We start from the raw sequence: 25842 nt of genomic DNA on the forward strand, positions 1-25842 counted from the left end.
TTACATGTGGTTTACGGATGGTAGTTCTTTCAGACAGGACTCTGCACATTATGCAGGATATGCCATCACCTCTCTCACCAAAATCATAGAAGCCAAACCCCTACCCCCAGGCACTACCAACCAACAGGCTGAGCTTATAGCAGTTACAAGAGCCTGTATTTTAGCCCAAGGTAAATCCTTCATGCTTTACACTGACTCCAAATATGTTTTCCACATCCTGTTGGCCCATGCTGCTGTGTGGAGGGAACGGGGCCTACTCACCATAAAAGGAAACTCAATCACTAATTCATCCCTTATCACCAAACTAATAGAGGCCTCTCGTCTGCCTGTCTGGCTAGGGGTCGTTCACTGCAAGTCTCATCAGAAAGACAACTCCCCTGTCACACAGGGCAATTCCAGGGCCGACGCGGCTGCACGAACAGCGGCCATGAATCCCGAACATAAACCTGCTCACCTTTTAGCCGCCCTCACTGACATACCCCCCGCGGACAATACGGCCCTGTTCCAGCTTCTACACGCTCTCTTCCACACTAGCCCCCAAACTTGAACAATCTTTTTACAAACTTTCTTTACGCTCACCTCCTACAGGAAATTTCCCTTACTTGTAAAGTCTGCCAGCGCACTAAACCCAGCACTCCTTTAAAATCTAAACCTTTCCCCTCCCACCAGGCCAGAGGTCACACACCTGCAGCTGATTGGCAGGTGGATGTCACTAACATGCCGCCTGTACGACGCACCAGATATCTCCTAGTGTTCGTAGATACCTTCTCTGGATGGGTAGAGGCCTTCCCCACATCTAATAAAAGGGCTATTACAGTGGCGTCCATCCTACTCTCTCAGATTATCCCTAAATTTGGAATGTCTACTTCATTACAGTCAGACAATGGTCCTGAGTTTATCTCTCAGATTACCCAGAAAGTTTCCCAAGCTCTCTCTTTTCAGTAGCACTTACACTGTCCCTATCGTCCCCAGGCATCTGGAAAGGTAGAGAAATCCAACAGAACTCTTAAAAATATTTTAACAAAATTATCCTTAGAACTACACCTGGACTGGGTTCAGCTACTCCCGTTGGCCTTACTCAGGATAAGGGCTCTTCCAAAAAAGACCCTCTCTGTTGTCTCCTTTTAAAATAATGTACGGGCGTCCCCTCTTACCTCCAGCGCTCACTCCTTCGCAGGGTCCAATACCGCCAGACCTCAATTTACCTCTCCTTTTCCATCTCCGCTCTGAACTTTGGAAATTTCAAGATTGGCTTCTTCCTGACCCTGCTTCCTCTCAAAACTTCTTGCCTCTCCACCCTGGACAACTAGTATATTACAACTCCCCAGAAGAAAAAGGACCTCTCACGCCCAAGTGGGAGGACCCCCACCCAGTTATTCTTTGCACCCCTACAGCCGCCAAACTCTCTTTACCTGGTAACCATTTTACTCCCTGGATTCACATTTCTAGATTAAAACCAGACACCGGAACCTCGTCCCCACCAGCGTCCAGGATATCTCAGAAGAGTCCCGAGGCTCCCCTCCATCTACTCCTTCTCCCTCTTATTCTTGTACTCCGGACCCATCTAATCCCCTGAAATTGCAATTTTCCCGCATTCCTGCCCTTCCTCTCCTCAACCACAAGGATGCTCCCTTTTAGTATTCTTAACACTTTTAATATCCTCCTCCTCTTTCCCTTTATACTTCCTCAAAGTTCCTCTTCTTCTCCGTCTTATGTATGCAGATTTACGGTGAGAGAGCCATACACACAAAAAACACCAAAGTCACCCATTTGGCCGCTACTGCGGATTGCTCCATCAAAGGTTGCTCCGAGACTGTCACTATCACTCTTTCCAATTCCAAGTTAGTTAAACAAGCCAAGCGCCCTTACCTTTGCTTCCTCTTTGATCAGACCCGCAATTACTGCCGCTGGTGGCCTGACACCTATGGTGGCTCTCCATATTGGTCACGTAAGATCCACTGGGGGTTAGGGTATATGGGACAGCCTACTGGTAGGAGACTTTTTCAGTGTGACGGCAAACAACAGTGTTCTTTAACCATCCAGGACCCATGGGAGAGCCGATGGGCTACCAGGGTCCTTGCTTCTGTTTACTGTAATGGCTATGCTTCACACCCCTGTGGAACTTTTGAAATATCCCGTGAGTATGTTCCTCTTCACGACCCTATATCTCTTGTCTCTACAGACATAAAACATCATGAACAGAACATCATATCCTCTTTAGAAAATGCCCCTTCCCTTCATGCCCCGGGCTCTGCTATATATACTTGGGTACAGATCATCTCTGATACCCTGTCCTTTTTAAACCAGACTGTTCCATCCATTTCCCCCAGAAATTGCTTTTTGTGTGCCTCCTTGGCTCGCCCCCTGCTTGCCGCTGTCCCAATCAACAACACCGACTCACTCCTTCATCCAAACCCTTCTCAGGCCCCACTGCCCTCTTCACCCCTACCCAATGTTCCTTTGTGGGAGCCTGAGGACGGCAACCACACCCTCCTCCATAGAACATGCCTTTGTGGTCCCACTATTTCCAAATCTTTCAATGCCCCTTTTGCCAATACAGTCTTAACCTCACAAATACCACTCATGCATCGCCTGGAACCTTTTTTTGGTGCAATGGAATCCTTATCACCACCTTCCTCCCCAACATAACTTCTCCTTGCCTTCTCATAACTGTTGTTCCCCAGCTCACCCTATACACCAGCTCAGAAATGTTTCACCTTCTTAATCCCCCAGACCGACAGAAAGGAGCACCTTTCCTCCCTATCTTGGTTGGTATGTCTTTAACCATTTCCATTGCCAGCGCCGGCCTCTCGGGAGGAGCCCTGGGCCACTCTCTGTGGGTTATCGAAGATATTAAATCCAGGTTAGAAAGGGCCCTCACATCCACGGCAGAATCTCTAACCTCCCTACAAAAACAAATAACTTCTTTGGCCCAAGTGACCCTCCAGAACAGGAGAGCCCTTGATCTGCTCACAGCGGAAAAAGGTGGCACCTGCCTCTTCCTAAGAGAAGAATGTTGTTATTATATTAACGAATGGGGTGTGGTAGAAAATAACATCATTAAACTCACTGAATTAGCTACCAGCCTGCGTGCCCCACCCAACTCCAGCCCATTCTCCTCTCTAATGTCCAACCCTCTCCTAACCTGGGTTTGGCCCATCCTCAGCCCCCTCTCTGTAATCCTTCTGGTATGCCTTTTTTTACCTTGTATACTCAAGTTTTTACAAACCCAAGTGGGCAAAATTTCTAACCAGACTTTTAACCAGCTTTTACTTAGAAACTACCAACTCCTAGCTACTGATGAACCCTCCACCTCCTCTCGGAAAGTCCTCACCACATGCTGATGAAACACACAGGACGTGATGGGTTGCCTTCCTAGATGCCCTTTCCTCCGATGCCTGGCTACCACACCCGGCTTTTACACATCAGGAGTGGACTCAACAGATTATCGACTTATGGCTGCAGGGAACTTTCATCCATTTCACCCCCCAGGAGGTTCTTTTATATTCCACCATATTATGGGATCTCCTAACCATATTCCTCCCTGACACTCCAACCCCTTCCCAAACGACGCCCCCTACCAGCAGGAAGTAGCCAGAAAGAGAAACATCGCCCTTTTCCTAACAAAACAAAAAGGGAGGAATATTAGGTCATATGAGAACCCTTTCAGCCGAGCCCCATCATGGCGCTGGCTACCCTTCTCTTCCGTCTTCTCCTTCCCGCCGGTGCCACAATACCTTCCCGCGGGTGTGAATCGCATGCCAATCAGCACAGGCTCCCTGCTCCTGGCCCCTTAGCAACGCAGTCCATCCAATCCCTGAATGCCCCGTGTCCTCAGCAAACCTATCAGCTCTCTTCTAACCCTATAAAAGCAGATGTACCCACTGAATAAAAAACCTTCTCTGGCGAGCTGCCTTGCGTTTGTGTCTCATCCTTTAACTGGTGCTGAATTTTATTCCTTTCACCTACAACTAACTCCTACAGGTGACAATCATTTTAAGTGGTTCATTCAAATTAATCCCTTCTTGCTCAGTCTTCTCTCTGGGGTGCAACTACCTCACAGTGTGTTTAGGTAGCTGGGTCATGCAGGGCAGCAGAGCACACACTTGCAGGGAGGCAGTGCTGCATCAGGCAATGGTAGTCTCAGGAGCTGAGCCCACTCACTGAGCTGTTCTTCTCCATTTTCCCCTCACACCCCCATGCTCCATTCTCTGCCCTTTCCTGCCATCCTTGGTGCCAAAGGAGGCTGACCTCAATGGACTTAGGCAACAGGCTTCTTTGCCAGCTGGTGTCTGGCTGGGTCTGGCTAATGGTGGACGCTGGAAGGAGATCAGAGAGTGGGAAGAGAGTGAATTACAGATATTTCTTCCCATCTTTCTCCCTGCTATGTTTCGTTGGGTCAGAGGCTGCATTGTGCTAACTAAAGCCATAGCTCCTGTCTGGTGGCCCTTCTTGCACAGCTACAGTTCTTGCTGGGTTCCAATAATACTGTTTCTTTCCCTTGCCCCTTCAGTCATAGGGGAGATAACATGTCCCCACTGTTCAGTCTTTCTGTGCCTCACCATCACTTGTAGATTTCCTTAACCCTGCACATACTACCATTGAACTTGTCTTAGTTAAACTCCTTGACTATACCATCTGTTTCCTGCCAGGACCTTCATTTATATATTCACTGCCACAAATTCTATCCCACGGCGTTCCAGAAGGTTCTGGAGTGATCTGTGTTTTCTCAAATATTTGACTTATTCTCCATACACTGCGCTCTCCCAAATTAGGTTTGCATTACTGTTCCACACAATCGATATGAGATTTAAGCCAGTTCCATTTTTGTTTTAGCTGTTCTTAGTCATCTTTCTTTGGGAGAGGGGATGCTGCAAACCCAATTACAGATGGTCCCCAACTTATGATGGTTCAACTTATGATTTTTCAACTTTAGGATAATATGAAAGCGATATGCATTTGGTAGAAACCATACTTTGAGTACCCATACAGCCATTCTGTTTTTCACTTTTAGTAGAGTATTTTAAAAATTACATGAAATATTCCACACTCTACTATAAAAAGGGCTTTGTGTTAGATTATTTTGCCCAGCTGTAGGCTATTCTAAGTGTTCTGAGCACGTTTAAGTTAGGCTAGGCTAAGCTATGTTCAGTAGGTTAGGTGTACTAACTGCATTTTTGACTTACAATATTTTGAACTTATGATAGGTTTATCCAGATATCACCCCATCACAAGTCAAGAAGCATCTGTAAATTGCTTCCCTCCCAGTGAAGTATGTTCAACTTGCCTTACCTTAAACACTTAATCCAGTTCTATGAGGGAGATAACGCTTGACATGAATTCAATCATCAGTTCCTTACTATCTTTTATTCCTCTTGTATTCCCCCTCTTGGTGATAGGAACCACCCACATACCAGAGTGGTCATCCCCAAATTTTCATTTGTCCTCACCTACACACATCCATTAGATATTAAATCCTGCAGCATCTACTTCCTAAATATCTTCCTTCAAAGTCATCTGTCTGCTCCAGCTCCACAGTCACTACCTTAGTTCAGGACTTGATCCTTTTATACCCAAATCATCAAGACATCTCCCATATCTCCCTATTCTCTTTCATTCTCCTCATGTTAGCCAAACTGATCTTTGAAAAAAACACAAATATGTTCATGTCACTTCCCTTTCAATGTCCCTCCTTTGGGAAAAAGTCTAAACTCCTTATCCTAGTGTAGAAGGTCCCACAGAATCTGACTACTGCTTCCCTTTTCAGCTTCAGCTTTTGCCAACTCCCTTTTACACCCCTGGCTGTCCTTCTCATGCCATCTCCATGCTCTTGCTGCCACTGCTCTTTGTCTAGTGCACCCTTCACCTTGAGTAACTCCCCCTATTCATCTCCCAGACCCATCTTAAGCATTGTCTTCTCTAGGAAGCTTTCCCCTTCACCCCTAAGTTGGGTTAATGGCCCCTCTGTGATCCTTTAGCCTCCTGTCTTCACTTTCCTAGCACTTACCACACTGGCAAGTATTTATCAACACATCTGTTCATACCTCACCACTATCTCTGTTAGGGTGCGTGACTGTGTCTTCGTCCTTTTATCCCTCGGATTTAGCACTAAATGTGGCATGTAGTAAGATTCTTAAGAAATGTTTCCTGAATAAATGACTAAATGAATGAACAAACTGTGAATGGAGTATACATTTGAATTCACTTACCTGTGCAAGAACACTGACCCTTTTGGGGATGGCATATAATTCATAAATCCAGTTTTTTCCATTTCTCTCCTACATGTAGGGCTATACCCAAACCATGCTGGAATGATTAAGAATAGAAATAGATGAGCTAGCCTTTTGAGTCATAGGCCCTCCCCAGTCACTAAAGCTGTAGTTATGGAACAATAGACATGGCCTGAATTAACTGGGGGGAAGAGGGAGACAAATTCTGCCCCCAGGAGATACCAAGTTCTTTTATACCATCCGTCAGCCTTGAGCACAGATGGGATGAAGGCCAAAGGTAAAAAGACATCAGCCCTAGGTGACATCAGGGCCACGTTCTTTCATGTCTAACTCACCCCAGATGAAAGGGAAACCATTTGATGAGCAGTCTTTGAAACAGGCAGAGAAACTTGTATCATGCTAGGAGTGGCTATAGGAGGCAAAAGGCCACTGCGGATCTCCTAGTAAGTAAAATTGAACTCTGATAGAAATTGCAGTAAGGATCCAGCAGAAACATCCTCATCATCATTGCTGTGAATTCATATTTATTGAGTGCCCAACAAATGCTAGTCTCTTCTCAAAACATTTGATGAACACCATTTCTGTGTCTATAAGGGACTAGAGAATACTTGCCATTATATTTTGATGATAGTCACCAAGCCAGTACACAAAATAAACTCCTATGAATATTCTAAGGCATAATGAGGAAGGGGCCCTAGACTATATGCAAGCATCAGTGACTAATGTTCTCCCCACTGGGAGTCACCCTCCCCTCAAGCTTCCCCACAACTGGGAAGGAAGAAAAGCAGGAGAAAAAAGGAAGAGTCAAAGTATAGTCCTGAGAAAGTCATGAAAATTTGAGCAGTGGTACTCCAGAGATGTTTGGAGGTGGCAATAAATACCAGGGCGAGGACCATCTGAATGGAGTAGTAGGAACCAGCCCTATCTCCTGGTAACTCCCTGCACAACAGTTCTTACCCAGCCTTCAAGCTTTGGGATAAGTGGTAGACAGGAGCTACGGAACACAGAAGAGCTGCTTGGTTGTGCAGTTAGTTTCAAGTGAGGATATTCTCCTTATTTTGCATTAAGGAGCACTTTGGGACTTGGGGGTTAGTGGGTACTTGCAGATTGGGTAAACTTTTAAGAGAATCATTGTTGTAGATGAATTTTATAAATAGCCGATGATCCACTGGCTTAAGGGAAAGTGAAAATGAATGACAGGTGGGTTAAAAGGCATGCAAACAGTAGGCTACACTACTGGCAGGTGGATGACAACTGGCCTAGTCTTAATACTTCTTTTTCAGGTGTCCTTTCCCTCCCTTTTCCCACCCTTTCCAATCTTCTTTCAAAGGTCAAGGTTTGAGGCAGCGGTCAAGCTCCATGGCATAAGAGTTGGTGTTCCTCATGATGCTCTCCACCAACACAGCAGGCTTGGGGTTTCTTCCAGCAAAGCAAGAGAGCCAGGTGCAGATCAGCATGGCTGCAGCAGCTCCACCTCCAGCACAGTAATAGGCCCAGCCAAGCCGACAGGTACCTGTGGAAACAGGGACAGAGACATGAAGGATGGGCTGTTTTCTCATATATTCTCTTTGGTAACAAATTATAGAAATGATCCCTGAAAGTATAGTCTTCAAACATTCTCTTTGGGATGTTATGGTTAGGGTGAGACTAGGAAACAGTGAATGCAACTGGGCTTCCTATTTCCTCCTTTCCTCCTTTGCCAATTACTGATCTTTGCTTTAGCAAGAGGTTATAATATGTTATTTTCCTGTTAGAGTAGGAACCTGAGGGTGGTGTGGGTGGTGATGGTGTGGCAATGCTAATGACAATGATGACAAGAACAAGTTGATCAGGTGTCAAGCATTATGCTATGCTCTTTGCACATATATAAGGGTACTTCAAGAAGGTTTGTGAAAAAAGAATTAAAAGATAATACAAATCTTTTCATAAACTTTTTGAAGTACCCTTGTATCTCATAGATTATTTTAGTAACTATATGAGATAAGCACTCTTATTACCACTGTTTTACAAAAGATGAGGCAGCCGAGGCACAGTTTAATTGTGAAAACTCACACAGCTAGAGAGTGGTAGAATCAGGATATGACCCTGGATGATCATGACTCCAAAGCTCCACACTTTTAACCACACTGATATACTACTGTACATTGGGTTGCTTTCAAAGAGACATGTCCTGTATCACCAGACTTGACAGGCAAAATCAAATCCCTTCTTCCTACAGCACAAGTGATGACTTGGTGGTAGAAAGACTATTTCTGAGGTGGGAAGTTTGGGATAAATTCGACTGCCCTGAATGGAAACGCAAAGTAGCCTAACCTGGAGCCATCTTAGACATGTCTCTATCCTAATCTAGTGTTTCAACACCCAGGAAGGGAATATGCATTGGAATCAAAGCCAAGCTTCTAAAGGGGGTAGTTTCAGTTTGAAGGGTAATGGGAAAGGTCACCTGCTCAAAAACATCCACTTTACCACCTGCCATTCTATCAGACGCAGAATGATAGAATGTGATAGAATTCTATCACACTCCTTTGTGTGGCTTTTCAGCAGTCTTTTAGAAAATATCAATGCCCAGAGAAAGAAGAATTGCAGAGAGGGCCTGAGAAGAGAGGAAGGCAGCAAACTTCACAGTCTTGCAGAAAGCTTGTCCTGACTACAGCCAGCTGAGGATGTCAAAACTGATCTTCATGACAATTTATTTTCTCAAACTACTAAATCCAGTCTCAAATAACCAATTATTTCTATTCACATAGTACTCAGTGAACCTTAACTTTCCTCCTTTTCATTGACCAGTTGGTGTGTCATAGAAAGTCAAAGATGGCCCCAAATTAGGCTACTTTGCTTTTTCATTCAGGCCAGTCAATTTTATCCCACATTTTTTACCTCAGAAATAGTCTTTCTACCACCAAAGTCATTACTCATGCTGTCTGGCCTGCCAGAAACATCTTCTCTCCTCTTACTCACCAATTCATATCTTCCTCAGAACATAATTCAGGACTCAGCACTGCCAGAAGCCTTCCCTAATTCATTCCATGGGGTTCAAGTCGCCTCAACCAAGTAGCCCTCCAGAAATTCATCTGTATATGATATACACAGCTGTATCTCTTGGACAAAACATTGGGAGGAAGATTTGCATTTTACATATTTTTATCTGCCCTTTCTCCTCTTCCAGACTGTCGGTTCAACAGTACAAATGTATTTGTAAGACCACCCCCCCTCAGGGACATCAAAATCTATGGATACTTAAGTCCCATATATAAATGGTGTAGTATTTGTGTAACATCCCATAGACATTAATATCATGTCTAGATTACTTATAATATTGAATACAATGTAAAACCTATTTAAATAGTTCTTATAGTGTATTGGTTTATTTGTATTATTTTTAGTGTATTATGATTTTTTATTGCTTTTTCAAATATTTTTGATCTACTATTGGTTCAGTCTGTGGATGTGGGTCCCATGGATGTGGAAGGCCAACTGTAATGATGTGAAAACATCTTTTGTGAGAAGTCACACTGCAGCAGACATCAGAGAATTCACACAGGGGAGAAATCCTATATGGCAGAGACTGGTTATTTCTTTTCCCCCCAAACATTCTCTTTTCTTTTGCACAGACAGCATGCATACTCAGCCTTCTGTTATAGTGTGCATGACCATGTAACTGAGCTCTGTTCAGGGGAATGTGGACACAAGCGATGAACATCACTTTCAGGGCTGGCAAAAAAAAAAAAAAAAAGATGTCCTGGCAGTTCTCCCTGATTTCTCATGCCTTCTGGGACTAAAGTGCAGATGACCCCCAGGGTGGCCTATGGAAGAATGTTGCCATAATTTAAGACACAGGGAATTGATTGGAGAGAGCAGAGTTCTTCCCACCTTTATTCCAAAACCCTCTAATTTTACTTTAGATGAGTGAGAAATAAACACTCTGCTGAAAAAGAAAGTACAGATGTATTTCTTTCTTTTCTTGACAATGCTTCACATGCTCTGTCCATAGGGGTACAATTTCAGTGTGTGTGATTTAGCCTAACAATACTTCAGAGCTCAGTACGCTTGCATTTTCCCCTCTCTATATTCAAAACTATGGCTTAAATTTTGAATTAAAGTGGCAAAACCAGCTAAAGTATTATTCTATTTGTTTCTGGAATGTGCCATGGTCCTTTACATGCTCACAGCATGTGCCCATGTACACATATGCTTCCCACCACTCTCTTTGCTTAGTCAATGTTTAATAATTTTTTAGAGCTCAGCTCAATCACTGATTCCTTAGTGAAGCCTTCCCTGACCTCCCTAAGCCAAATTTTCTCATCAGAGGTTCTCATAGTACCATGTATCCTTCCTTCTGTACTTAAATGGTTGAATGCGTAAGTGCTAGTCCTTCAGGGGAGACAGTACTTTACCACAACACCTGAGGAGTCATATAACTTCTTGAACTCCTGTGGCCCCACCCCAAATCATGGTAAAACCCAGATTATAACAGCTATAAAAGCAATGCAAACCTCAGAGAGAGGGGGGAGATTTGAAATAGAAGTCTCCTTATGGAAATAAATTCAACTATCTCCAAAGTGGCCTCCACATGAACAACAGTAGTGAGCTCTGGGAAGAGTGAGCTGAAGAATACCTTATTGAGGCAAACAGCCAACAGATCTGTATCCCCCTCCTTATTGCACTTCCCCCTAAACATGCACGAGCATACACACTCAAAGTAGGAACTTTAGTACAATGCTTTGGGATTCACAGAGTGAAAACTCTGGAGACTGGCAAACCTTCAACTTTGGCCATCATGGGGGAAAGGCTGCAGACTTTACTGCACACACTTCACAGTCTGGAATCCAAGGTTCAGGCAATAGCCCTAGGAGTTCTCTCAAAAGCAAAGAGGTAGAGGCAGGGATTCAGACTAAGCTTCTTTACTCCCAATCTAGTGCTCTGCTTTTTAAAAGCCAGTTTCCTCTTACAGCACCCTTGACCTTTAAGACCTAAAGAGAGGGATTCTAAATCGATTTGCAATAGACTCACCTGAGCTTCTCCTCTAGCCCCTCCAACAAAAATTTCCTGTGCTCATATAGAAGAGTAGACAGGAGCCAGCTTTGGGGTGGGCCCACAGTAAAGCAACTTCGTCCTCCCCAGCCTATTCCCAATCCAGTCTAGATAAAGCAACAGAAGACTCATCTTGATTCTTCAGTTACCTGTCAGGCCATCCCCTCATTAGAGTAGCAGGGATGTTTCTACTAGATTTGTGCATCCTGGGACCAGGGAAAGACTTCTTTCTCTAAATGAAAGGAATAAATGAATAGCATGTCATAACCCCAAAGCCCTAGGCAGGAAGAACACTGACACAGTGGGCAGTCCCAGAGTGAAGAGCTGTCTAAAAAGGCCTCAGTGAAGCTTATTGATGTCAGAACCAGGTATCACTTACTGGGCTAGGAGCCAACACCAAAGTTCCCATTGCCACCCCAAGTGCATTGTGAATTTCCTCTCACAAAGACTCCTGTTAGGCCACTAAACAGCATCTAACTCCCAAACTGCTGCCATATAGGAAACTAAAGAGAAACAGAGGAAATACATCTTCTATGCAACCCCCTCCTCACAATCTTACTTGTTATCTGCTTGAGGGAACCAAGAGGTCATATTATTAGCATTACAAAAAGCAAAAAGCAAAAGCAGACTTTTTAAGAAATACCTTTGTACTTTGAGAGCTGCTGTCAGAATTCAGCTGCTTCCCAGAAAGCTTGGACATTGGTCTGATGGCCTACAGAAGAACCCTTTCTATAGAAGGGTGCAAAAATAGGGAACAGTAGCAATGAGCTGCCACACTTGGTCTCCAATCACCTTTTGGTAAAGTCCCATGGACCATCACCTGTCCCTAAATCCTATTCTTGAAGTACTGTTGATCCTTATATTCATCTGACAAATATTTATTGAGTACCTACTATGTGCTAGGCATTTTGGAAACACAATCTCATTTGATTTTCACAACAGCAATAGTTGTTTCCATTTATAGCTGAGGGAACTGACTTTTAGAAAGGGAAATGACTTGGCCAACTTATAAGTGTCAGAGCTGAGATTTAAATGCCAGGCCTACTCAAAGTCCATGACCATCCATTTCAACTATGCCAGGAGAACAAAGCCAAGGACACAAGTTACAATGGTCTGTTTTATGGGAAAGTAAATGCCTTCCACCGATCACTTCACTTTTCTTGGCCTCAGTTTCCTTTTCTTTAAGTGGAAGGAATTTTACTAAAGAGATTTCTGAAAGCTCATTTCAATTCAAATTTTCCATTATATGGAGTTCTGGTCAAGATGGCAGGACAGTCCCAGCATCACTCTCTCCCACAAATCAACCAATTTACAAATATAAAAACATAACAACAGCCAAGCTGGGGCCACTAAAGCTCAGGGGAAGAGGTGAAGAGACCTACGGAGTTTGTGAAGGTGGGAAAAGTCGTGATGAAAGAAAGAAAAAACTGCTTGGAGCATTTCGGACCACGGCCACTTTAAGGCTAGAGCTGCTAAGTGCATGGAGCAGGAGCTGGCAGAAGCTGCAGCTGTGCCCTTCGGATGGAGTTGCTTGGACGTGGCAGGGGAGAAGAGGGCCTTGGTGGCCCTCAGGCCAGCAAGACCACTAACAGGGTTCCCATGGACCCACGCAGGAGCAAGGATCCAGAACAACTGAAAAAAGGAGCCATTCAAGGTCGGTGAGTCATCACAAGGGACTGGCATAGGGCCCATCCCATGGGAAGTGTTTGGAACAAGGGCAGTGGTGGAGAAGGGCCCACTGGGGGAGCACTGGGACACAGCAAGTTCAGCTGATCCATCCCCCAATCAGCACAGGACCACTCAGAGACTGGTCAAGGATACAGAATTGCATGGGGTGCAGTTTGATGAAAAGACTCAGGCCCAGATCAGAATTTCTACACAACCCAGATGCACTGGTTCTCTGGAGAGCAGGAAGTACATATAAGATCAACCATTAAACCCTGAGCTGCACATAAAGCCTTCCCTATGGAAACAGCAGCAAAGCAGCAATTTCGCTCAAGCACACAGCTCAAGTACTGGTTCCCACAGGAAGTTCCCACATTTTAGAAGTAAGCAAAGGACAGAAAATTAGTTCTGGCCCAGGCACACCACCAGCACCCTGGGGCTTGCCCAGAGTCCTGAGGCATAGAGCCAGGGACCAGAACCCCCAAAACCAGGCACATCACCAGCGCCAAGAAGCATGCCAAAACATCACCTCCATGTGGGTGGCCCACCACAGCCACCACAGTAACCATGGCTGCCATGAAAGTGGGTAAACATCACAACCACCACACAGATGGTCCACCAGCCATTGGAGTACAATGACACAAGAACAGTCACCAGCAGAGACCAAAGAAAAGAAGAGGATGTTTCTCTCCACAAAGCCCATTCCAGAGTGACAGAAATCATATGCTCTGTGATAATATTGGGGGACCTGAACACACCTCTCCACATTGGACAGATCATGTAGGCAACAAATCAACAGAGTAGCCATTACTCTTTCAGAGGATAGAAGAAATCCAGGGTTATCAGTGGTGGAAGTGGGGAGGGAGAGGGAGATAGGGGGAGATTGGACAAGGGGCATAAAGAATAAGTACAATTTGTAACAATATACATACTAGTAATATTGATTTGATCAACATATGTCAACATGGAATCCCAAAAATATGTATAATCAATTATGATTCAATTAAAAAAATAAAAAATAAAAATAAAATTTCCATTATACTATGAATGTGACAAGTGCTTTAAGAGACATAAGTAAATTACCATAGGAACATCCAGGGAAAGAAAATTATTTGTAGCTGGGAAAATGCAGGTTCAGGTTAGGCTTTCTAGAGGTGACAGCATTTCAACTTGGCTTTGGTAGTGGGAAGTGGGCATTCCAGACAGGAGGAGTGGTTGGTGTGAGCAAAGTTATATGAGTGAGAAAGTAGATGACATATTTCAGAAACAGCATGCCATTCAGACTTGTTTCAAAAAAGGAGCTACAGTTTGCAAATAATGAGCTGAATGTACATCAAGAGGGGCTGTGAAATCTGTCATCTTTCCCAACAAGTAGAGGGGAACAAAGGAAAGTTTCTGATCAAGGGATGATATGATAGAGCAAGGTTTCTCAGTCTCGGCACTACTGACATTTCAGGTTGGAAACGTGTGTGTATGTGGTGGGGGGGAGGGAGTTGTCCTGTGCATTTGAAGCACCGTGGCCTCTGCCTTCTAGATGTCCACAGCAACTTATCCTTCCCCCAGTTGTGAAAACCAAAGATTTTGCCAGACATTGCCAAACACTACCAGGAGAGGTTGCTTCCCATTGAGATCTACTATGTTAGAGGTATGGTTTGGAAAAATTAACCTGAAAGCTCTATGTAAAAGACTGGAGGTAGATGAAGGCTATAGGCAGAGACAGCTAACCAGAGGGCAGGGATGCTGCTACCCAACCGACAATACATAAAACATCCTCCCACAACAAAAAATGATCTGGCCAAAAATGTCAATATTGTTGAGATTGAGCAACCCTCATATAGGCAAATACCAGACACCAACACTTGAAATTCCCTTCAGAGTGAATCTTGACAACTGAAAGATTAGCCCCATTGAATGGAATTTCCTCCCTTAAGAATGGCCATGCGTGGTTCCTTCTTGACCTAGGAAGCAGACCGAAACTGAGGCATGCTCACCTTTGAGCTTTCTGGTATGCTAGCCCAGGAAAGCTAGGGATGGTCAAGGAGAAAGATCTCACAAGGTACTGAGGAGGAAGCACGGATTCCCCGGGAGTCAGGACACTGGAGTTTTTGAAGAAATCTTTTAACCCCACTGTGTCTCATATTAGGTCTCTCACCGTTAATATGTGGGAAACAATTAAGCACCTGACTAAAGACAGGGCACTAGGACCAATGATTTCTTGAAGTCCCTTGAGAAACAGCCAGGATCACTGCTGCCTTGCCTTCAGATTGAATGCACAGACTCTGAGCCTCCACGCTAGACTTGTTCAAGGGCCTGTGCCCTCAGAAAATAGAGCAGTGAGCTGACATCACACCTAGAGATTTTCTCTACATCCATGCATAGGTGTCTGTGATAAGAAAGATTGGGTGGTAGGAGAGGGGGAAAGAAGAGGTTCTAAGTGCAAAATTAGCTTTATGCAAAGCTTATGGATGAGCCCTGAGATAAGCCTGTTCCTTTTTGTGCTCTTCTGTATCGTTTCTAACATCCTATCTGTGAGTCACACTATCCCAGTGTTGAATTTGCTATGACAAGATCCCTCATAAAAGTTATTAAATCATCACTCAGCAGTGGGCCTGACATTTAAATCAAGACATGTTGCTTTTTTTCCAAGTTGCAAATCAAATTCATTTAGAGTTTGATTCTGTTTCTTTTGATTCAGCATTAAGTTGTGTTATTACAGCTCTACTGTTCAGAAAAGAAAATTGTAGCTGGCTGCCACTTACACTGACCACCTTCCCTAGAGCCCTGGTTCTATGCCCGTCAAGGGCATGGTGTCTGGCCAGCTGTCAATGGGTCATTATGAGCTCTTGGGAGGAGTTAGCCCCAAACCAATGATTGTGGTGTGGCCTAGCACTGGTGTGGGCATCAGAGTTAGGAGTCAGAGTCGAACACAGTATGACAGACAGGCTCCCCCTTCGGGGGCATGTTCAGGGTGGCAGCTCAGAAGCCAAGAATGCTGGAGAATTAATTCAGAGAAAGGAGTTTTCCTTGGAGGAAGAAGGAAACAATGTTGAAAAGAAAAGGCATATAGAAAAAAAGAGTGAGGTAGGTCTGTCTTTTGAGTTTCTTGAGTCTTGTCTTTCAGAAAATCATCTGATGGAATTCCAGGCCCCCGAAAGTTTGGAGGAAGAGACAGGGAAACAGGGATATAGCAAGCTCCTAACGACAACTAATACCGCCCAAACTGACCAGGGCTAGCTGAAGTATAACGGAACTTTCAGGTATATGAAGGTGTGATTTGATACAAGTGTCGCCAACAGTCAAGTTCTGAGAGCTGCTACTCCAGGAAAGAATATGCTTGTGACCCAGGATCAGTGGTAAGAAGCCCTGGATGTTGGTGTGACAGGGGAGGCTGACGGTGGGGGGAGGTAGGATTGTGAAGTAGCTTGGAGCTCCAGGTGGAGCAAGAAGGAATAAAGTTGCTTGGAGAATGTGAGTCAGTGCAGGTGTGTAGAGAGGGGGCTGTATCCTCTACAAAGATGAGATCCAAATTCTAGGAATCCTTTGAGTTAGAAGAGTGGCGGTGTTTCAGGCAGAGAGCAAAGAGAACAATATTTTTTTTTTTTTTTTTCCCATCTAATATGCTCCAATTAACCAGGAAAGTTAAGAGACACTGCTTTGGCCTTCACTAGGCAAAGTAAGGGAAGGAGTGAACCCCAGTATGGAGGAGGACCTGCCATGGGGACCTGCAGATCATCCTCAGCCTCACCCCCCAGTACACAGGGACAGCACAGATATGCAGAGCAGTGTGCTGCCATCACCTGGGGAGCCTTCACAGCCATCACATCAAGCCAGCTGCCTGGACTGGCCCTGGGGGCAAGACCCTCCGCTACAGAGATACCTAGAATCCTTTGGAATTTGAGGGAGTAGAGAGCGAGGGAAAGGAATAGAGAGAGCTCCAAGAAAAGAAAGAGACTAAAGGAGGGTCACTGGGACAGGTGGAAGAAGATGAGAACACTAGAAATCATGGCACGTGGGGATTGAGAGGCGGGGGTACCGAGCTCTTTACCAGACCTCTTCCCAGTGAGGGCAGTATTTTTTCTGAAGCAAACCCAGCTCAGGAAAGCCAACTGCTCCCCCATCACTGCGGCACCATATAAGTCCATGAAAACTGGCTACAAACCCATCTCCCGAACTGCGGTTTGATGTGCACGGTGGGGGTGAGGGACAGGAAGGGTTGCTATTGCTGACTCAGCATATTTTTGCCACAGGGACCTGAATTTTGTGTTAGCAGGAGCAGCAGGAATTTGGAAGAAGCTGGTGGTCCCATCTGTTCAGAGAGATACTGTTGACTTTAAGGTCTCCATAGGTAGCAACATAAAATCATTTTCAAGGCAGCCAAGCTAAATGAGCAGAGAACTTTCTCTGCTAGGCTCACAAACACAGATGAATAATCTTCAAAGATAAAGCAAAGCCAGCGAATTCACAAGCTATTGCCAAACACCCCACCACAGCCCCCAGTAAAAAGCAGCCAAAGCAATGAGAGCAGCTCCAGGCTGCTCTCCAGGCTGGGCATGAGTATCAACAACAGCCCAGATTGGAGGCCCAAAACCTACCGAATATTCCAGAAGCCTGCCAGGCTCCCTTGCCAGAGAAGAGGGGAAAAACAACCCTCTGAAACTTCAGTTGTTCAGGTAAACATGTTATTGCTATTAGCCACAGACTATTTGACACAGTCAGGGCTGCTAGGGAGGTAGAACATTCTGGGTTTCTAATTCCATCTTGGTCCAACCCAATGTTCTAAAGGTAAGGGAAGACACATGCTGGAAAGTCAGGGGAGCACTTCGTGAAGAGCTGAGTCCTCATGACCACAGAGATGCCCTGATTTGGCTGATTTTTTTTCTCTCATACACACTTCTGCCAAGCAAATTGAATCCTTCTATTGAAATCTTCCTTGCCACCACTGAGCATTTGCTTCTGACCTCTTCTCATGCTGTGCCAGCCTGAAATTTCCTATTTATATCATTTCTTGTATATCTATCCTGAGTTTTAGCTACTCTGCTCATCTTTTCCTTCAATGAGGGAACCATGTCTCAAGCCAAGTTAAATTGTGCTTCTGGGTCTTTCTCCAGATTGACCCTCACCTGCTCCTGAAGAAAACTTCTGTGTCACCTTGTGTTTCCTTTTATACAGTTCATCGGCTGTACTTGGAGCAGCTCCTCAGAAGAGCTTTGGGCACTCTCCCCCAGGAGACAGGTCAAAGACCAGCTAACCAGATATTAGAACTTTCTGATTCAGCATCAGCTGTCTAGGACACTTGGCCTCTAAGAGATCAGCCCCTTGCCTCTAACATCTGCTCAATAGCCCTCTGCTTGCATTTGCTTACATTCACTTGAACTCTCTCAGCTAATTAAGTCAGCACTGGAATAGTAATAGTTAATATGGTCAAATGCTTCCACATGCCAGGCACTGCAGTAAGCTCTTTAAACATATTGTTCTCACATAGGTAAAATCAACAACCCAGATGAGTGAAAGGGAGCCAGAGGCAGAATTGGGACAAGTAAACAAAGGTTTTCCTCCTGATTCCTGCCTCTGAAACCCATTTCACTTTATTAATAAACCTTTAGGGTTAGTCTAACCTATAACAATAATAGTAATAATATCAGTTATTATTCACAGTTATTGGGTACAGGCCCTGCATGAAATGTATTAGGTACATCATCTTATTTCATCCCCCTGAGAGCCCTGTGAGATAAATGCTACAGTATTAGCATCCCCATTTAAAAATGGGTTTTGCTTTTAAACAAAGGCTTAGGATACACTATCCTTCTACAGTAGACAGGGAAAGCCAAACACTCAATAATGGTGAAGGGGGAAGAGAAAGCCGTCGCCGAGTTTTATAGAAGGAATTCCAGTGGAAGCAACGAAAGCAAGGAAATTAAATGCGAATCATTCACATTGTTTGACCTGAGGACCAGAGGCAGGACTCAGAAAGAAGCTGAGAACAGAACGCATTTGCCTGACTCTACTGCCATCGCGTGGTAGTCTGATGTATAGACAATCGGTTCAGAATTGTGGATTCACTGTCTGAGTCATTGAGCCTACTTGGCCCTCTTACTGTGGAAATGAGGTCAAGTAAAGTGGAGGACCTGTCCTTGAGGCCTTTGTAAGAGCCTAGTCTCGTGAAGTCATCAAGCTGGAAGTCATCTTAGTGTTTGACTACTCCAGAGGTGAGCACCCTTTTTCATGAGGATTAGAGTTCAGGAAAGGTAGAAACGTTTATCAGTATCATCATTGTTTTTACTATTCACAATGAAAACAGCTTAGCATCCCATGGGATGTACAGTCTCATTACTTTAAGCACTTCACTATTTTGAAGAGAAGATGATCAGTGAGAAAATCTAAGGATAGGTCAGCTTTTTAATCTTTTACCCCTTATATCTGTGTGGCATTGTTTTCATAAAGCACATTTATGTGCAATTTGTGATTTCATGGCCAAAACGATTCCTGAAGGTAGGTAATATCATCTTTACTTTAGTCATGGGGAAATAGGCTTAAAGAAGTGAAATGACTTGTCTATGATCACACAATTAGATAGCAACAGAGCCAGCCTACAATTTGTTCATTCTGTTCAATGAAACATTTAGAGAGTTCTAAGAGTATGTCAGGTATTGGGGATATGCAACTGACTTAAGCTGCTCCCTGGTCCACTCATCCCCTCTTGCCTCCTCCAGCTTAGCCCAGTTTCTCCTATGGATGGAGGCTTCTCTCTGGGTGTGCTAGATCTGGGCAAGTAAAAAACGTTAAGCAACACTGGAGCCATGACTTTCTTAGTACTGGCTACCAGGGCCTTCCGGCTGATGCTGTCCCAACAGATGAGTTACTCTGGGCAATCGCCTTGGCCAGTCTCAGGCTCCATCCCTATGGGTGAGTGATACTAAAAGGCTCTTCCACTCTAGGAGAGATGCCTTAAGTAGTTTGGTTTATTTTGTATTGTATATATTCAAGGTGCACAGCATAATATTTTGATAAACATACAGTGAAATGATGGCTACACTCAAGCAAATTAACATATTTAACTCCTAACATAGTTGCCTTTTGTGTGTGTATTGGGGGTGGGCGGTAAGATCACTTAAAATCTACTCTTCTGCTTTTTAAGAACAAAATAGATAAATATGAAATGATATCAATAGGCCTTACCATAAAGGTAGGCAGGTCACAACAAGGAGCTAGGTAGGTATCTGGTAGCCTCTGGTAACTCATCCATCTAGTCCAATGCTCTCTATGTAAAAGCAGGGAAACCAAGGCTGAGTGACCCAAGCAAGCTTAGGAAAATGAAAACCCTGTTCTGATACTCTGGCCACGGCTCTTTCTACCACATTCTGCTGCCCCTCTGTGGGCATGAGAATGTGTTAAGCTACTTCATTGTCCTCTAGTGCAAGAAAACAGACTGTCCATAAAGAAGGAAACTGACAGAAAGGAAAGGTAACAGGAAATGCCTGGAAACTGAACCCACAAAGGCCAAACCCCAAGTCACCATAAAAGGCTCTAAACTGGCAAGAATGAGAGGAAATGGTGAGAAAGCAAAGGAAATGAGCCTCTGGGAGAGGAAGCACAGGGAGCACACACCAGGCCTTTGGGTAGCCTCTACTGCAGGCCTTTGCCAAGTTGGGTGAGTCCCCCCTCCCTGCCAGAATCCCCTGCAAAGAGGCTCTTGAGAATTGGGCTGACTCTCTACCAATAGCAAGTTACATTTAGTGCCGCCTATTGAGTTTTGTATGTATGTATGACATCACTTAATCTTCTCAATAATCCTATGGAGAGAAATACTATTACTACAGTCCCTACTAATGGAGACACGGAGAGGTTAAGTAGTATGCCAGGTTTACACAGCTAGTAAGTGGCAGGGCTCAAATTTGAACCCAGGTCTATCTACCATTAACCTGCGCTTTTATCCTTCATGTATATATACTGGCTCCTTGCTGTAACAGGTCCTTTTTCTAAAAACTAAAGTACTGGGAACATTTTCATTTCTACAACTGGTATCAGTATAAGATGATGATATCAGACAGCAACTATTGACTGGTTACTAGATACCAAACACTGTACCAAGTGTATTGCATGCGTGATCTCATTTAATCCTCACAACAATTCCACGAGGTGGCAACAAGTTCATAAACGCTGAATAATTTGCCCAAGGTCACAGAGCTGAGGATGTAGCTATGCTAAAGCCCACTCTTAGCATGAAGCAACCTACGCCCTGCCCTCTTCTCGTGGGTTCTTACCTGTTCTTACCCTGGCTCACACTGCTTTTGATGCCAATTAGAGGCTTGGTGAAGAATAGCTAGAAGGTAGAGTTAAACGAATCAATTTAGCATTGAACTCCTCCAGAATTTATTTGTATGGGATCAAGTCCATGAAATCTTCATTTGATGGCTAGAATCCAATTAACAACCAGCAAAGCACCTTTCTCAGCTTAAATCTTTAACTTACATAATAAAATTAAGGTGTGGGAAAGGCATTGCACTTGACAGGGCTGTTGCTGGGAGCCTTTGTCTAACTTTCCCCTTCTGAATGAATGGGTGACTCATTCAACAAACAGATATTGGATTACAACTGAGAAGCGTCTACAGTGTGTGTGGGAGCCAGGAAGCTAGTCTCAGGTCACTAGTTATGGGGCCTTGAGAAAGTCACCTGCACTTATTGGGCCACAGTAGCTATAAATGAGCTCACTGATAAACCTCCCATTATAGGTTTCAGTGCAAGCACCTGGTTAATATTTGTTTGTTGATTTTCTGTTTTAAATACTTGATTGTTAGTTTTTTCTTTAAATGAAGAAAAGAGGAAAGGGAGTCAATTTCCTGAACTGTTCAACTGAAGACTGGTTGGTGAGAGTCAGGAAGTGATTTTCCAGAGGGGTGGAGCAAGCACCAGGGGAGTAGTAGGACAGCAGGGGACCTGTAAAACAGACCAGGAGACAAAAATCTTTGATTTTCTTTTTATGTCTTTCTAGCTACTCCTTCTGAGTCTGCTTAGTAGGCTCCTCTACAGAGGAGTATAGCAGCTAAGAGCACAGACTTTGAAGTTATGCCATTCAATATGGTAGCCACTGGTCACACTGTGGCTATTACATTTAGATTAATATCTAATATCTAGTATCTTTCAAGAAGATACTAGAAACAAGAGAGGCAGTGGAAAGGAGGAAAAACTTTTCAGGGGCAAGGGGTTTGGGATTCCTTTTGCAGTTGTATGTTTTTGTCTACAGGGCAGTGTCTTCCCCAGACCCCCTTCAATCATTCATCCTTCCCCTCCCCCAAACACACACAATGTCTTTCTCTCAAGAAGGAAGACCGAAATGAGGAGTACATAAGGAGAAGGCATCCCAGAAGACTAGGTAGAGGCCCCAAGTAGACTGTATATGATCATAGAACATGTGAAGCACAAAAACTTTTGTATATCTTTCTTCTATGATAAAGTTTAGCAGGACAATTTAGGTGCCTTTACTAGTGCAAGTCAAATCTAAAGGCACTTTAAAATTTCCCATATATATCCATTCCACTGGGACCTCTTCCAGAATCCCATCAGGTCCAGCCACTGCCTTATTTTTACTCCGATCATACTAAAAGATTGACAAAGGACTGAGGCTGAGGGTGAAGGTGGGAAGACAGGATGCAATACTGGGTACTTTCCACGATGTTTCAGACATTTGTTTCTGAAAACAATAGAGCTAAAGTGTATCGTAAAGAAAAAAATTCTCAAATGACTCAAGACATATTCTCATCAACAGTGAGGGGGAAAAAGCCACTGTTGCACACACATGGCAGTGAATTAGGAGACAGCCTCCATTCACTGCTCTGCCTTTAATGTGCTGTATGACCTTACACAAATCACTTTAGCTCTCCATGTCTCAGGGTTTCCTCATTATAAAAACAGCATATTACTGTCAGCTATGCAGGAGTTTTTGAGGATCAGATTAGATTTTATTCATGAGAACATGTTGCAAATGTGATCCATTGAATGATGATACAGACCTTACCTTATTTTATTTTTTATTTTTTATTTTATTTTATTTTGTCAATATACAATGTGGTTGATTATTGCGGCCCATTACCGAAACCTCCCTCCCTCCTCCCTCTCCCCCTCCCTCCTCCCTCTCCCCCCTCCCTCCTCCCTCTCCCCCTCCCTCCTCCCTCTCCCCCTCCCTCTCCCCCTCCCTCCTCCCTCTCCCCCCTCCCTCCCAACAGTGTCCTTTCTGTTTGCTTGTCGAGATACAGACCTTACCTTAGAATTAAGTGCTATTGATAATGCAATGGTTTTATAAGCTTGCTTAAAAACAGCTATGTCCCATTGGAAGAATTTAGCTTCTCTAATTTCTCCATGGGGCCTATTTGGGTGTCCCCTGTCTATAGGCCATTGAGTATGAAAGAATTATCTAATTGCTTGTGGATTTAAAAATCTCAGCAAGGCTGAAATAAATATTAGGAAATTAGTTGAAATCTCTGTTCAAGACTCTTACTTAGATTTCTTTATGATATAACAGCATAAAAATTATTTCTCATTGCACCTTCACTTCCTCAAGGACCTTGCTTTTCTGCATCAATCTGTCTCCACTACAGGATCATTCCCATCAGCATTCAAGCATTCGGCCATCTTAGACAATGCCTCTGTTCATCTCACATTCTCCTCCAGCTACTGCTCAGTTGCTTTGCTCTTCTGTACAGCAAAACCTTTTGAAAGAATTGTCTGCATACACTGCGTTCACTTTCCTCATCTCACAATACCTCTAATATCTGTAACTCCAAAATAGCTCATCTAGGTCATCTTTTCTCTGATCAACTCCAATGGTTACTTCTCTATGCTCAACTAGTAACTTGCAACAGAATTAAACACAGTTGACTACACACTCTTCTTTGACATATTCTATTTCTCTTGGCTTCTGTGATCCCACATTCTTGATTTTCTTTTTTTGTCTCCCTAGGTGCTCCTTCTGATTCCCCTTAGTAGGCTCCTCTGCAGAGGAGTATAACAGCTAAGAGCACAGACTCTCAAGCCATACTGTTCAATTTGGTAGCCACTGGTCACATTGTGGCTATTATAGTTAAATTAATAAAATTAAATTAGATTAATAAAATTACATATTTATTAAAGTTAAAATTAATTCAGTCCCTCAGTCTTACAAAACACATTTTAATTGTTTAACAACAACATGTGGTTAGCAAAGCACTGGACAGCAAAATACAGAACATTTTCATTATTACAGAAACTTCTGTTGGATAGTGCTGCCTAGACGAGACTTCTAGGATTAGAATCTCAGCTCTGCCACTGTACCAGCTGAGTGAACTTAAGCAAGTTAACTTAATCTCTCTTAACTTCGATTTCCCTTTCTGTAAAACGAGGCTGATAACTTTCTTGTAGGTTGTTGCTAAAATGTAATGAGTTCTTGTATGTATAGTGAGTGCCATATAGGAGTTTGCTATGATTGCACAATCTTTCCATGTTGGAATTTCCCATGACTTGGACTGGGCTCTCTTCTCTTCTCCCTAGCTAAACTCATCTTGGAGAAGTCACTTTACCTCTGTGTAAACTCATCTTCCTCATCATAAGATGAAGATAATAAAAGCACCTATTTCTTTAGGTTGCTGCGAAGATTAAATGAGGTGATATACGCAAATTGCTTGAATAGTGCCTGACACATAGGAAACATTCACTAGGTGTTAGCCATTAGTAATATCATAATCATTTATTCCTATAACTTTAAGTATCACCTATTTACTAAAAACTCCCAAATTCTTTTTTTATTATTTTTTAAGCTTAAATTTTGTTTTATTGGGGGTTTTTTATTGGCGATGAATATTCATGAGATACAAAGTTGATCGTCACCCCTTGTGCCCAAGATGTGAGGGCCAGATTCATACTGGCAGCATGCCCATTACCACAAATTGCATTTGTACCCCGTGACCCCCACCCAATTATCCCCAACTTCCCTCCCCCTCCTTTTTTCCCACCACTCTACTTTGTAGCCCAAGGTATGTTATCTCTTCAACATTATTTCTATTCCTCTGCGTATATACCCAGAAATGGGATTAAAAATTCTCAAATTTTAAACTTGAGGCCAGATTCCTCGCTGAGCTACAGACTCCTTGCTTGAGATCTAGCTTGACAGATATCTTGAAAACCTTTCTAAACTGAATTTCCTTCTCTCTCTTCACAGTCTTAGCCACCGTTGCTTCTCTTGTAGTCTTCTTCATTTCTTGACATCTCTTCCCTTCCCCACATCAAATCTATCACCCTGTATAATTGATTACATCTTTAAAATATATTTTCAATGAGTCTACTTTACCCAGCTCTACTGGCATCTTCGCCCCCATCATCTCTTTCTAGGTCATGGCTCTATCCCCCAGCCAGCCACCACCATTATAGCCATTCTTCACAACACTGCCAGAGGAACCTTCCTAGAATATAAATCATCTCCTGTCTCTCCCCTTCTGAAAACCCTGCAAAGGTTTCCCAATGTTAGGATAAAATACAAAGCCCTGTAAAGTCTGACCACTGCCTTCGACTCTGAGATAGATCATCTATTACTCTTCCCATCACTCTGCTCCAGCAACACTGGTCTCACAGTGCCCCAACACAACAAGCGCTTCCCCACTCTAGGGCCTTCATATCATGTTGTCTCCTTTGTTGGAACACTCTTCCTCCTGCACTTCACTTGGATAAACCTATCCACCCTCAGGTTTTTTCTTAAATCTCACATTCTTAAAGAGGTTTTCCCAAATGCTCCCCCAATTTAAATTAGATGCTCCTCTTTTATTCTTTCATAGAACCTGTCTTTTCCTTTACAGCACTTATCAACACTGTAATTAGGCACCATGAGGACAAATACCATTCTGTTAGCCAGTATAGCCCCTGTCCCTCCTAGCACAGTGCCTGCCTGAGAGTC

The 25842-nt window shown here is 43.6% G+C and overlaps 1 protein-coding gene across 1 annotated transcript in view; it reads right to left on the reverse strand.

Annotated features, from left to right (window-relative positions):
* Positions 1–7561: 7561 nt before the first annotated feature.
* The window catches only part of LHFPL1 (LHFPL tetraspan subfamily member 1), a 39381-nt gene continuing 21100 nt past the window's right edge, over positions 7562–25842 (reverse strand). The window contains exon 3 of the mRNA XM_063085100.1: positions 7562–7743. Within this exon, the coding sequence (XP_062941170.1) occupies positions 7562–7743 (182 nt within the window). The remainder of the gene's footprint in view (positions 7744–25842) is intronic.

This window comes from Cynocephalus volans, chromosome X (genome assembly GCF_027409185.1).
Source record: "Cynocephalus volans isolate mCynVol1 chromosome X, mCynVol1.pri, whole genome shotgun sequence".
Lineage (NCBI taxonomy): Eukaryota > Metazoa > Chordata > Mammalia > Dermoptera > Cynocephalidae > Cynocephalus > Cynocephalus volans.